Source organism: Oryctolagus cuniculus, chromosome X (genome assembly GCF_051225735.1).
Source record: "Oryctolagus cuniculus isolate XC-2025 breed Fujian yellow rabbit chromosome X, ASM5122573v1, whole genome shotgun sequence".
Taxonomy (NCBI): domain Eukaryota; kingdom Metazoa; phylum Chordata; class Mammalia; order Lagomorpha; family Leporidae; genus Oryctolagus; species Oryctolagus cuniculus.
Genome location: NC_142888.1, coordinates 77364246 through 77376768, shown reverse-complemented (window position 1 = coordinate 77376768; position 12523 = coordinate 77364246). Strand labels below are relative to the sequence as shown.

General features: G+C 38.8%; 1 protein-coding gene across 10 annotated transcripts in view; it reads left to right on the top strand.

The window, feature by feature from the left end:
• Positions 1 to 12523, top strand: part of PLS3 (plastin 3) — a 92232-nt gene that overhangs the window by 59100 nt on the left and 20609 nt on the right. For all 10 annotated transcript variants that reach the window (XM_002720237.6, XM_051827279.3, XM_070066620.2 and 7 more), the window contains 2 exons: positions 4417 to 4580; positions 12192 to 12321. In XM_002720237.6, the coding sequence (XP_002720283.1) occupies positions 4417 to 4580; positions 12192 to 12321 (294 nt within the window). The remainder of the gene's footprint in view (positions 1 to 4416; positions 4581 to 12191; positions 12322 to 12523) is intronic.

Here is a 12523-nt window from a genome sequence, read left to right as displayed (position 1 = left end):
GGTCCTGACCTGACTGCCTTCACTGGTTGTCTACTTGGGCCTTCCTTGGTGGGTGTGTTCACTTAGAAAACCAAATTACAGATCTGAAGGCTGCTGGGTGGGGACAGGATTAGAACAAAGGGAACGAGATTGAATGTTATTTAAGGGATATTTCTGTCAAGTTTTGGTTTCCTGATGAATTGCCATTCAGTCTTTTAGTACTATTTCTGTATTCTTTTGTCACTCTTGTTTATTTTTGTTTTTAAACTGCCTATGTAGCATCTGAACATTCTTTCCTTGGTCAGTAACTGAAAGTCAATGATGCTAGAATATTTTTTTCATTGCTTGTTCTGTGGAAGGCACTGTGCTACATATTGGAGCAGGAAATAAAGAGATTTCAAAGAATCTTTATCAAGAGATTGCAACCTAATAAGGAAGATTGTCATGATGACAAATTCTTATTCTTCCAACCCCCTTTAAATTTGTCCTGTCGCTTAACGAAAGGCATCTGTTATTACTACCCTTACTTCAAAATGGAGTTTCCGCATGTGGTTGTTTTATGTTAGTTATATTTTAGGGTGGCTACTTCCTGGCATCTTTTAATCACATCAGTGAGCTCTCTTCTAATTAATGCTCAAAAGAGGTTATTTCAGAGAGGATTCCTGCAAATAGTACTCCCTTTCTTTCTGTTATCCAAGCTTCGGTTTCTACCTAATACAAATTGAACGCCAGAGACTCTCGGGGCCTTGGTCAGTTTCCTGTAGCTCTGGGTTTATTGTAGCTGTCCAATATTTAGTTTAAAACATCTCTACCTTCTTCTTCGATTCTATCACTGAGACAGCCAAAGGAACAGTGGTTGAGAACCTGTTCGGTGTCATCTCTAAATTGGCATGAATAACAAGAAAATAGAATATGCTCAGATATGTCATTTCACAAGCCAGAGAGAAGTAGAATACAATTTTAAAATGTTTTTCTATGAAAAAAAAAAAACACTAAAGTATAAGAAGTTTTGATACTTAAAATGAATACGCTACCTCCTTCTCTAAAGATTAGAAAATGAAAGAATATTATATTTAGGTGATCAAGCAGAGTACTGATCAGAAAGTTATCACTCTATATCTGGTTTTAATATGCATTTTAATCCTATCTCTGGCTTTTAAAAATGTAGGGGGGAGGTGGGCATTTAGCCTACTAGTTAAGACTCTTAGGTCCCACGCCAGTGTGCTTCAATCTGATACCCGGCTGTGCCTCCTAAATCCCTCTCCCTGCCAGTATAGACCCCAGAAGGCAGCAGTGATGGCCCAGGTAATGAAGTCCCTGCAGCTCCTGTGGGAGACCTGCATTGAGTTCCCAGCTTCAGCCCAAGCCAGCCCTAGCATTTGGGGAATGAATCAGCAGATAGACAGATGAGAGCTCTCTCTCTCCCTCTGCCTCTCTGTCAAATCAGGAAAATAAAGTAAAACTTTAATGTGTATTTAGTTAAGAGGAGGGGCTTGTGAAGTCTCATGTGCTCTCACTAGCACCAGAATGTGACAGAGCTGAAAGGGGGCCTTAGAGATCATTTGGTCCAAAGCATTCCTTTTACAGGTGAGAAAAATAAGGGGGCCAGTGTTGTGGCTCAGCAGGTTTAAGCCGCTACCTGCAAGGCCAGCATTCCATAAGAGCACTGGTTTGACTCCCAGCAGCTCCATTTGCCTAATCCAGCTCCCTGCTAATGTGCTAGCCCTTTGGTGAATGAACCTGGGGATGAAAGATCTCTCTTCCTCTCCCTCTCTCTATTTCAGATACATAAATAAATTTTTAAAAAAAAAAGAAATAAAGAAAAAAACTAACTTGTGCAAAATAGTAGCCAAGTTGAAATTATATCTTGTGTCACATCACTTACAATGTGTGTCCCTTTAACTATGCTATGTAGCTTTCACCATGTTTCACTTACTTACTCTCTAACATTGAGCTGCATTTGAATTTTATAATGAAAATAGGAGAAACAGGTTGGTATATGCACAGGCACAGGTATATTTAAACCTAAGGCTTTCAAACATCAAGAGTTGCTAAAATTCTGCCACAGTGCCATGTGGATTACTCTGTTCTTTTCAGTGACTATAGATGTTGCTGGATTCATTTTCACATATGAACACTTTGTGTATAAAAATGAAGGGCTTGATGTATGGCCTTTTGTAAATTCAAAGCAAAGAAATTGAAGATATATGTAGCTATATATATATATATATATATATATATATATATATATATAACTTAGGAAAGTTAAGTGTTTTACCTTGAAGGAAATAAAAGTGATTTCCAGAAATATTGAGTAGCTTGTAATTGTTTTAAAAGTACTCATGCAGATATCTTAAAGGTAATGAATTTTTAAAGGTAGTAATCGATGTTTAAGACTATTTGACTATTGGGGCAGGTGTTTGTCATAGCAGGTAAAACACTGTTCGAGACACCCACATACCCTATCAGAGTGCCTGGGTTTGACCCCCAGCTCTGCTCCCCATTCCAGCTTCCTGCTAAATCAGACTCTGGGAGGCAGCAGAGGTTGGCTCAAGTACTTGGGTCCCTGCCACCCATGTGGAAGACCCAGATGGAATTCCCAGCTCCTGGCTTCAGCCTGGCCCAGATTTGGCAGTTGTGGGCATTTGGAGAGTGAATCAATGGATGGGAGATCTCTCTCTGTGTTTGTTCTTTATTTGTCTCTCTCCTCTCCCCTTCCCCTGTCCTATCTGCTTCCCAAATGTTTGTCAAAGATAATATTTGATTCTAGAAGTATACTGAATTACAATTAAGCATAGGATTTTATCTGCCTTCAAAATATTGTTGAAATGCCTTCATATAGGGTATATAATATCTTAGTGGTTGACCAAAAACTTGGCTAATAGGAATTACAATTAGATCACACCTTAAAAAATTCAAAATATGTTTCATGACCTAGAAGAGCTGATAAAATCAACTTCCTGACCTTATCTCTCATTCTGCTCAAGTCACGCTGATCTTTGCTGTTCCCAAAACATACCAGACACACTTCCGTGCCACAGACTGCATTTGCTATTTCCTTGACTTGAAATCTGTTCTCCCAGCTATCCACATTATTTAGCGCATGCAGGTCCTGAAATATAAAATCATCAAAGAGATCTTTCTTAACCATTCTGTCTAAATAGCACCACCACCATCCCACCCCCTTCCATGTCACTATAACTTAGAATTACCCAACTTCTTCAACACTTTTGACATTTTGAGGTACTTAATTCTGTTACCCACTAGTTGACAGGAGCATCCTCTCCTTCTCTGTCTTCCAAGCCTTCAACCTCCACCAATTGTTAAAAGTGTGTACAGACATTTTTAAAAATTTATTTATTTGAAAGGCAGGGAAACAGAGAGAGAGAGACAGAGAAAGCGAGAAACAGATGGAGAGAGAGCTTCCATCTGCTGGTTCATTCCCCAAATGCCTGTAACAGTCAGGACTGGGCCAGGTAGAAGCCAGGAGCCAGGAACTCCATTGGGTCTCCCACATGGGTGACAGGGATCCAAGGACATTGGCCATCACCTGTTGCCTCCCAGGTTGCACCACATTAACAACAAGCATTAACCTAGACAAATATAGAAAACAGAAAATATTTGAGATTGCTACTCAAAATCAAATTTTATTCACTTAAAAAATGTACTCAAGTGGTTACAACCCTCAGGATATCAACCCTCTTTCTCAATAAGTCAACTTTTGGTCATTGATCAGTTTTTTGTTGATGTTTTTCATTTTTAGCGGTTTCTGAATAAGCATCATTCATCTAATCAGTAGTTGGATACATATCCTGTTTACACTGCAGTAGCACAAAAATAAACGTGTTGTATAGAGAGTCATGTTAAACATCTGCTTTACTCTGTAATGCATTGATTTCTATGAACTCTACATTTGTCTTAAATTAATGTTTGTTTACATTATCTCTTGGAAAAAAATTGGCACTGCAGGTGGTTTGCTTAATCATAGGTGTGCTTTCAAATAGAATCACCACTAATTCATAAAAATTCTTTTAGACTAATAGAAGAATAGGAACATAAAACCCCTAAAAAGTTATGTAGACATTGCTTTAGACCATGGCAGTATTTTGTTGGTGTACAGCCTATTCATTTTTTAAAGTCTCTTAGCTCAATAATTAATTTTATTAGCCAACCACGTTATCTTAAAATTAAACATGCTATTTTTAAGCAAAACCTTTTATGCCCTGTTTAAAATATAGAATATGTCAAACAAAACTTTGCACTTCAGTTAAAATTTTCATTCCCCAAACAACCTTAGATTGCAAACAAAAATAACAAAAAAAAATATTTAGGAGAGCTTATGAACTGAGCTGAAATGAAAGAAAATGCTTATAATAGATTTACACATTTCTCATAATTTTTTTCTGCTTATTCTCTCTTTTTTTTTTTTTTACAAAGATCTCAACAGCAATGGATTCATTTGTGACTATGAACTTCATGAGCTTTTCAAGGAAGCTAATATGCCACTACCAGGATATAAAGTGAGAGAAATTATTCAGAAACTCATGTTGGATGGTGATAGGAATAAAGATGGAAAGATAAGTTTTGATGAATTTGTTTATGTAAGTATGTGAAAATTCACAATTACTAGAAGTAATGATTGTTTCTTTGTCTAGTGGGATCTTGGAACTCTTTAAGTTGCTCAATATATTCAATAAGTACTGTTAGTTCTTTTGGCCACAAGAATATCTTTAACAAAACAATTGAAAAAAGATCACAGAAACAAATGAACGCCACAGTGCTCACCATGGAAGGTGAAAAATCATTCATTAAGTGACGTTTTTCAGGGTGCTAAATGACTTCCCTGAAGTGTTCTTTCTCCTGTGGTGAACAGTGTGCCCCCAAGTTTTAATGATACACCTGACTCACAGTCTTGGAAGCTTCCAGAACTGAACTTTCTCATTAACAAGATGTTTTCTGTTCTTGTGGTGGTGGTGTTGAACTGTACCATTTTCTCTGGGGTGATCATTTTGATAACTAAAAGTTAGAAGCATATCTTTTTAGTCCATTTACATTTTTGTTTTCTTCTCTATTATGAAATACTTCTCAAGGCTAGAGGATGATTTCTTAATTCTTTTATCCTCAATATGCCTACTTTCATCTTCCATGTTTAATGCCTAGAGAGTATACAATGGCACTTTAAAAAGTTCTTGGAGGGGCCGGCGCTGTGGCATACCCGGTAAAGCCACTGTCTGCAGTGCCAGCATCCCATATGAACACCAGTTTGAGTCTTGGCTGCTGCACTTCTAATCCAGCTCCCTGTGCTAATGTGTCTGGGAAAGCAGTAGCAAATGGGAGACCAATAAAGCTCCTGGCTTCAGCCTGGCCCAACCCTGGCCATTGCAGCCAGTTAGGGAGAGAACCAGTGGATGGAAGATCTCATTATCTCTCTCTCTTCCTCTCTCTCTCTAACTCTGCCTTTCAAACAAATGAAATAAATCTTTAAAAAAAAAGTTCATGGAAAAATGGAATTAAAAGATAAATGTATTTTGGTGTAAAAATTATTGAAATTGATATTTAAGGTTGTTTTGGGTTTTTTTTTTTTGGTAACATGCCTTTTCCATGAACTTTTTGAAGTTCCCTCTTGTGTGTAGCAAGTGTACTTTATTGAAACCTAACTCACAGCTGCCAATAATTAAGGTCTAGGATTTCTAGCCATTTTTAATCTATATTTACTGACAAAGTATTCAAGGTATATACTAAAAAATAGCTGTTGCCTCTTCCCTTAATTAGGTACATCCTTTAGAGTTTATTTATGTATTATTAATTTCAGGTTGAGTTGGACTAGATGTTACTAGGCATTCCTTTCAGTATATTGGAAACTCATAATTAGTGCCTAATATCGATCCCAAACTTCTAGCCCTCTGATGTTCCTTTTCACTGGTTTATTTTTGTCCCAAGACAGCCGAGATTATAACATATGCTCCCCTCAGTAACTGTGGCTCACTATAGCAAGTGAAATCATCTCCAATTAGAACTAACTCTTTTAGAACACTCTAGGAGTTCCAGAAGCAAACTGACTGAATATCCACTCGGCTGACAGCATCTTTGGGAGGTGCTTTTTGTTTTTAAAATGTAGACTTGTATCACAATTATAAAGTTATAGTCCTTGTAATTTCCTTTTGAAATACTGATTTCTTCTCACTGTTTCTGTCTCCAGTTGTGGCTTTTTGTTTTGAATTCTATGTTCAATAGTAAGTTGCAGTTGATTTGGAATTTGAGCACTTGCATGTCCTCTGATGTATAACTTGCTCCCCTTGTAACTGCATGTTTATTTGTGGATTTAAAGCAGCTCAGAGCAGCAGTTAACTGTGATTGGTTGGTTTTGATACAATTTATAGTTCAGAGTTTTTTAATTTACTGGAAATAATGGACCTAAATCATTAAGATTTGCCAGTATTATTACACACAACATTGTCGATGTCTTTAAAAAAAGATGATCTTGGGGAAATTTTAAAATTTTGTACATTTTGAAAAATTGCAGTTTCCATGGAGCTTTTTGTGGCTTTCAAGGGAGGAGATGTGATTGCCTTAGTAAGGAAATACCATCCATTTTGGCAATACCAAGGAATTTTTTTTAAAAAATACAACATTAATGAGGACATTTTAGTTTAAAATATACATTTGAGAATTGGAAGGAATCAATATGTTTACACACCTCCATTTTTCAGAGTACAAGAAACTAACAAATTTAGGTTCCTGAAAAAGGAAGTGATTTGCCCAATGTTACACAGGGCAGTCTTGACTTTTTTCAGTTACCTTCTTGCTATATTCAAGAAATTTGGAATATGGAGAGCAAAGTAACTTGCCTGATGTTTCAGATTGGTGCTGCCATGACTGTACGTGAAAGCAAGAAAGGAGTTTAACCAAAGGTCTGTCCATACCCATTTGCTTTGTCATCAACGAAACATCTTACATCTTGTAAAGCAAAATCAAAGTAGGGTTTAGTTATCCAAGAAACAGGAAGCCTGTTATTCCTGTCAGGTATTAGAATGAGCAAATGGAAATGCACATGTTCTTACATAGTAGGTTTTTGGTTGTTACGTAAATTGCTGCTAAGAAGTGTTAACCACAATCCAAGCTAGACACCAAATCAGTTTACTATGCTGATTTTAGAGAAGAATATGAGGGGCTTCAAAATGGTTAATTAATTCCATTTTTCCATGAACTTTCTGAAGCCCCCCCTTCACCCCCCGCCCCGTGTTAATGTCTGTGAGTGTGGGTTTGTTAATCAGCTTTTCTTTGCTTTAAATAAAATGCCTAAGAGGAGCTGCTAAGGAGGGAAGAAGGGTTATTTCAGCTTATGGTTGGGAGGTTCACAGTCCAAGGTTGGGTGACCCCATTGGTTTGGGCATCTGTAAAGTCGCAGCATGGCAAAGGGACAATCACATGGTGAGCCAGGAAGCAGAGGGAGGGAGGGTGGGAGGTGCTTTCTCTGCTTATATAAATCAACTTTCTCATGAACACTACCTTTTGAGGGTATGCCCCCATGACCTGAAGACCTCTCTCCAGGTCCACCTACTGGTCATGATAATCAGATTATGTTTCTACCCTTAATCCATCAGTCTATTAACCATTAGTATAAGACTTTGGGGTTTAAGCCCCTGCATGAGTTTGGGGAGCCGACTCTTACTCAAATCATAACAGTCAGAAAAGACTCAGGGGCAGGCATTTGGCACAATGGTGAAGACATTGTTTCGGACAACCACATCTCATAGCAGAGTTCCAGTCCCAGCTCCTCCAGCTCCAATGCAGCTTCCTGCTCCTGGGCACTCTGTAGGCAACAGGTGATGGTCCCTGCCACTCATGTGAGAGACCTGAATTGAGTTTCAAGCTCCTGGCTTTGTCCTGGCTCAGCCATAGCTGTTGCAGGCATCTGGGAAGTGAAGCAGTGGGTAGAAGATCTCTGTCTCTCTGTCTCACCCCCTCTCTCTGCCTTTTAAATAAAGTGGAAGGAAAGAAAGAACAGCCAGCATTTGAAACATCTGCATCCCATGTCCAAACACCAGTTCCTGTTCTGGCTCTTCTGCTTCTGATCCAGCTGCCTGCTAATGAACCTGAGTGGCGGCAGATAATGACATAAGTATTTGTATTCCTGTCACCCACGTGAAAGAGCCCCATGAAGTTCCAGGCTTCTAGCTTTAGCCTGGCACAACCCCACCCGTTAAAGTCAGTCATTTGCCAAGTGAACCAGCAGATCGATCGATCTGTCTCTCCCCCATTTCCATTCTGTCTTTCAAATAAATGAAAATTTTTTTTAAAAAAGAAAGAACTCTCAATATTTTATTTAACCTTCAGATAGGAAAATCAAGTTTAACACGCTGCTCTTGTTTCATCTAAGAGTTTCAAAACTAAGTTGCTGGGTTTTTACACTTATAGCCGGAATGTTTTTCTTTGATAGTTTAAGACTAGTTTGCCAATAAGTTCATTCAGCAAAGATGGCTGCGTTAAACTCTTTATTTTCACAATGAGAAGCTTCTTTTTGCACAACAGTAATAACTCATTGACCTTTCTCAGGACTTTTGCTAATGGTACCAACTTCATAGGACTAAAGAACTTAATATAAGTAAGAGTCTTAGCATACAGTAAGTATTATATAGGTGTTGTTGTGGTAGTTACTTAAAAAAAAAAAAGATAGTATTTTCCAGTTGTTACTAGGTTTGGGCCTGCAACTGGATTTTTCCCCAGCCCCCCCCCCCCAAAAAAAAGAGGAAAACTTCAAACCTGCTGCTTTGGAAACAAGCCCCAAACACTGGAAACCTTCAGTATATTTTTGCATTTCTTTCTGAAATCTTTCCTTCTTCAGTCAGACGCCTGTGGTTTTTTTTTTTTTGGTTTGGCCACCAGTTCTATCCTGAGCTAACTCCAGGGTCAAAAGAAGTCAAAAGAAGTTAGCGGGTGCTGAGTCTTTGAGAGAAAGGCACTGACACTTATAAAACAAATAATAAATGCATATATTCCATAAAAGAGATTGAAAAAATGTATAGAACAAGACTGGATAGTGTCTCCTGAGAAAAGTACACCAAGAATTTGTTCACAGATGATAAAGCAAGTCCTTCCTCTTGGAAGGAAAACAGCACAAAACAGTGAGCTCATTAGTATCACAATGGGCAGCTTTGAAAAGATTCATTGAGAAGACTCCAGCACAGTAGTCCGCCTTGTGCTATCTCTGATTTCGGAGATTTTTTAAATCTAAGGAACAGAAGAAAATACCATGAAACTGAAATGTTAAGCTTAGCTGAAATAATTTATTTAAAAATATTTAGAAAATGCAGATCATTTAACTTCCATGAGACAATTGGAATTGTAACAGATTTAATTATGGTTTGGCTGGTTATGTCCAAGCATCAGGAATTTTACTGGAACTATGTAAATAATTGCATTAGGATAATATACAGCAAAAACATTCTGGTTTGGGTTTTTGCTTGAATTACTCCTCTTTTCTACAATGTTTACAAATTTGCATTCCTTGTTTCAACTGAAATTGTAATCATTGAAAGTGCCTCATTTTCAGAGGTAACTGATCCTTGAAACAAAAGCACCAATAAGAAAAATGACTTTTCCTGTGTCATTCTGTGGGCAGTAACATTTTTTGCCATGAGGTCAGCATCCCATATTGGAGCAACAGTTCGAGTCCCTGCTGCTCCACTTCCAGTTCAACTCCCTCCTAACATGCCTGGGAAGACCACAGAGAATGCCACCCACATAGGAGACCTGAATGGAGCTACTGGCTCCCAGCTTCAGCCTGGCCCAGCGCTGGCTGGTGTGGCCATTGGGGAGTAAACCATGGGATGGAAGATCTCTCTCTCTTTCTCTTTCCCTCCTACTTCCACTCCTTTTCCTCTCTCTGCCACTCTGCCTTGTAAATTAAAACGTAATTCCTTTTTTAAAAAGATAAATTTAGACTAAAAAATAAGATTGTAGGGCCGGTACCGTGGCTCAATAGGCTAATCCTCCGCCTTGTGACACCAGCACTCCAGGTTCTAGTCCTGGTCGGGGCGCCGGATTCTGTCCCGGTTGCCCCTCTTCCAGGCCAGCTCTCTGCTGTGGCCAGGGAGTGCAGTGGAGGATGGCCCAAGTGCTTGGGCCCTGCACCCCATGGGAGACCAGGAGAAGCACCTGGCTCCTGCCTTCAGGTCCGCGCGGTGCGCCAGCCGTAGCGCGCTGGCCGTGGCGACCATTGGAGGGTGAACCAACGGCAAAGGAAGACCTTTCTCTCTGTCTCTCTCACTGTCCACTCTGCCTGTAAAAAAAAAAATCAGATTGTAAGTAAAAATAATTTTAAAAATTTGAAAATTGCCAGGAATGCATGAGTCCCCTCCACACTATTGACACTTAGAGTCAGTATAATGGCCATAGAGGAGGAAGGGTGATTTCACTGGTTGTGTGCAGGATTCAGAGTAGTGTGTGTGTGTCCATATGCATTTACATGTAGATAAGCACCCCTTACACACATACATACATTCTAAAGTTTTCCCATTAAAAGTACAGGTATAGCAGCAAATCACAATCATGCAAATAGAGTAAGCTTGATTTTTGTACACTTATTGCTTACTATTTGCCTAAATAAAATTGTGCTTGTGAGTTCAAGAGAAGTCAGGACTTAAGAAAGTAACAAGAAAAAATGACCTTGTCATAGGGCCACTGACTATACATAAAGTCACTTTCTCTAGGTAAATTAATTATTCAAAGGTGCCTTCCTGAAAAGACTAAATGTAAAAAAAAAAAAAAAAAAAAAAAAAAAAAAAAAAAAAAAACCACTCCTTCCTTCCACCTGACATAGTCTTTGTGCAAGACACAGGGCTTGGCTAGTGTAGCCTGTGCTGGATTTCAGCTTCTGCTCATGGCTACCCCGACAGATAGAACCAGAAGTGACCCTGTTCTATGAACTTCAGACATAGGTTGCATCCCTCTACGACGTGTATCTATTTCTCAGTAATGCCAAAGGCCTTTGAGTTCTTTTGCATTTGTTCAGCAACTTTTCCATTACAGTCACATGTTTCTTTTGATGAGTCCATTTAAATGGGGTTCTAAACAGCATTTAAAGAGTTGTGTAAAGTTACTCCATCTTGCTCCTGTTTGACTGGAGGTGGCTAATTTAGTCATGCACATTAGTAGATCAGTAATAAATTTGCAGTTAAGTAAATGCTGGTATTTAGAAAATATATATACAGGGGCCAGCATTATGGCACAACAGGTTAAGCTGCTGCTTAGGACACCAGCATCCTATGTTGGAATGCCAGTTTGAGTCAGGCCTATTCTGCTTCTCATTCAGCTCGCTGCTAATGTACCTGGGAAGGCAGCAGATGATGGCCACGTACTTGGGCCCCTTCCACCCACAGGAGAGACTAGGATGATGTTCCTGGCTCCTGATTCCAGCTTGGCACTACCCCAGCTGTTGTGGCCATTTGGGGAGTGAGCCAGCTGATGGAAGATCTCTCTGTCTCTCTCTGTCACTCTGCCTTTCCAATAAATAAAATCTTTTAAGAAAAAAAATAGAGAGAGACCTTTAGAATACTCATCTGTTCAATCAAATGTTTATATGAGGATATGAAATTTGCTTTGTAACCACCTGCTTTTGTGTAATTGGAATGTGCAACTCAACTTCATTAGCCATGTTTCATACTGTGAAGAGAAGCTGGACTTCATAAATGCCAAGACTAGACAATCACTGAAGTCTCTTTAGTGTGTCTATTCTTGATAGTCATCTATTACTGCTAACCTAACACCATTTGTCACCATATTTTTCTATAAGTTTTGATTGAATCAACCCTCACTGAGCTACCCCATGACAGCACAAAATAGATTTTGTGGAGGCATACATTTTTATCTTTCTTTGCACTAAGAATTGAGGAAAAGAACAAAGCCTTCCTAATTGGTACAAAATTAACATTTACCTGTTCCTTTGAACCCCACTGAGTTTTGGCTTAAAAGTGCAATCAATGCATGTAGCACTTAATATTTTTGACAAGTGTGTGCAATTGACTTTTGGCGCTTCATTTCCATAGCAGTGATGTGGTACTTCTTGAGCCTTTCCTATACTCAAGCCCCGGTTTCCTTTGAACACTCATCACCTGTAGAAAAAAGTGGGTGATAACATATAAAAGGAGATAAATTGCTTATTGTTGTATGTGCTGTAGATTGTGAACCAACAAAATTATTTTACTTAATAGATTTTTCAAGAGGTGAAAAGCAGTGACATTGCCAAAACCTTCCGCAAAGCAATCAACAGGAAAGAAGGGATTTGCGCTCTGGGAGGAACTTCAGAATTATCCAGTGAAGGAACACAGCATTCTTACTCAGGTACTGCTTTCACATGCATTGGGTTTACAAAGTAAACTAATATGGTGGGTGCTCTTAGGTGAAAGAGAGGCTCTAGAGAAATATTTTTTTCCTAATTAAGAATCCAGAAGAAGTCCTTTGTGACACGTATGTGGTTTAGGATGAACATTTACCATAAAGACATTACAAGTATTTATTGTATGACTTTGTTAACTTGCAAGAG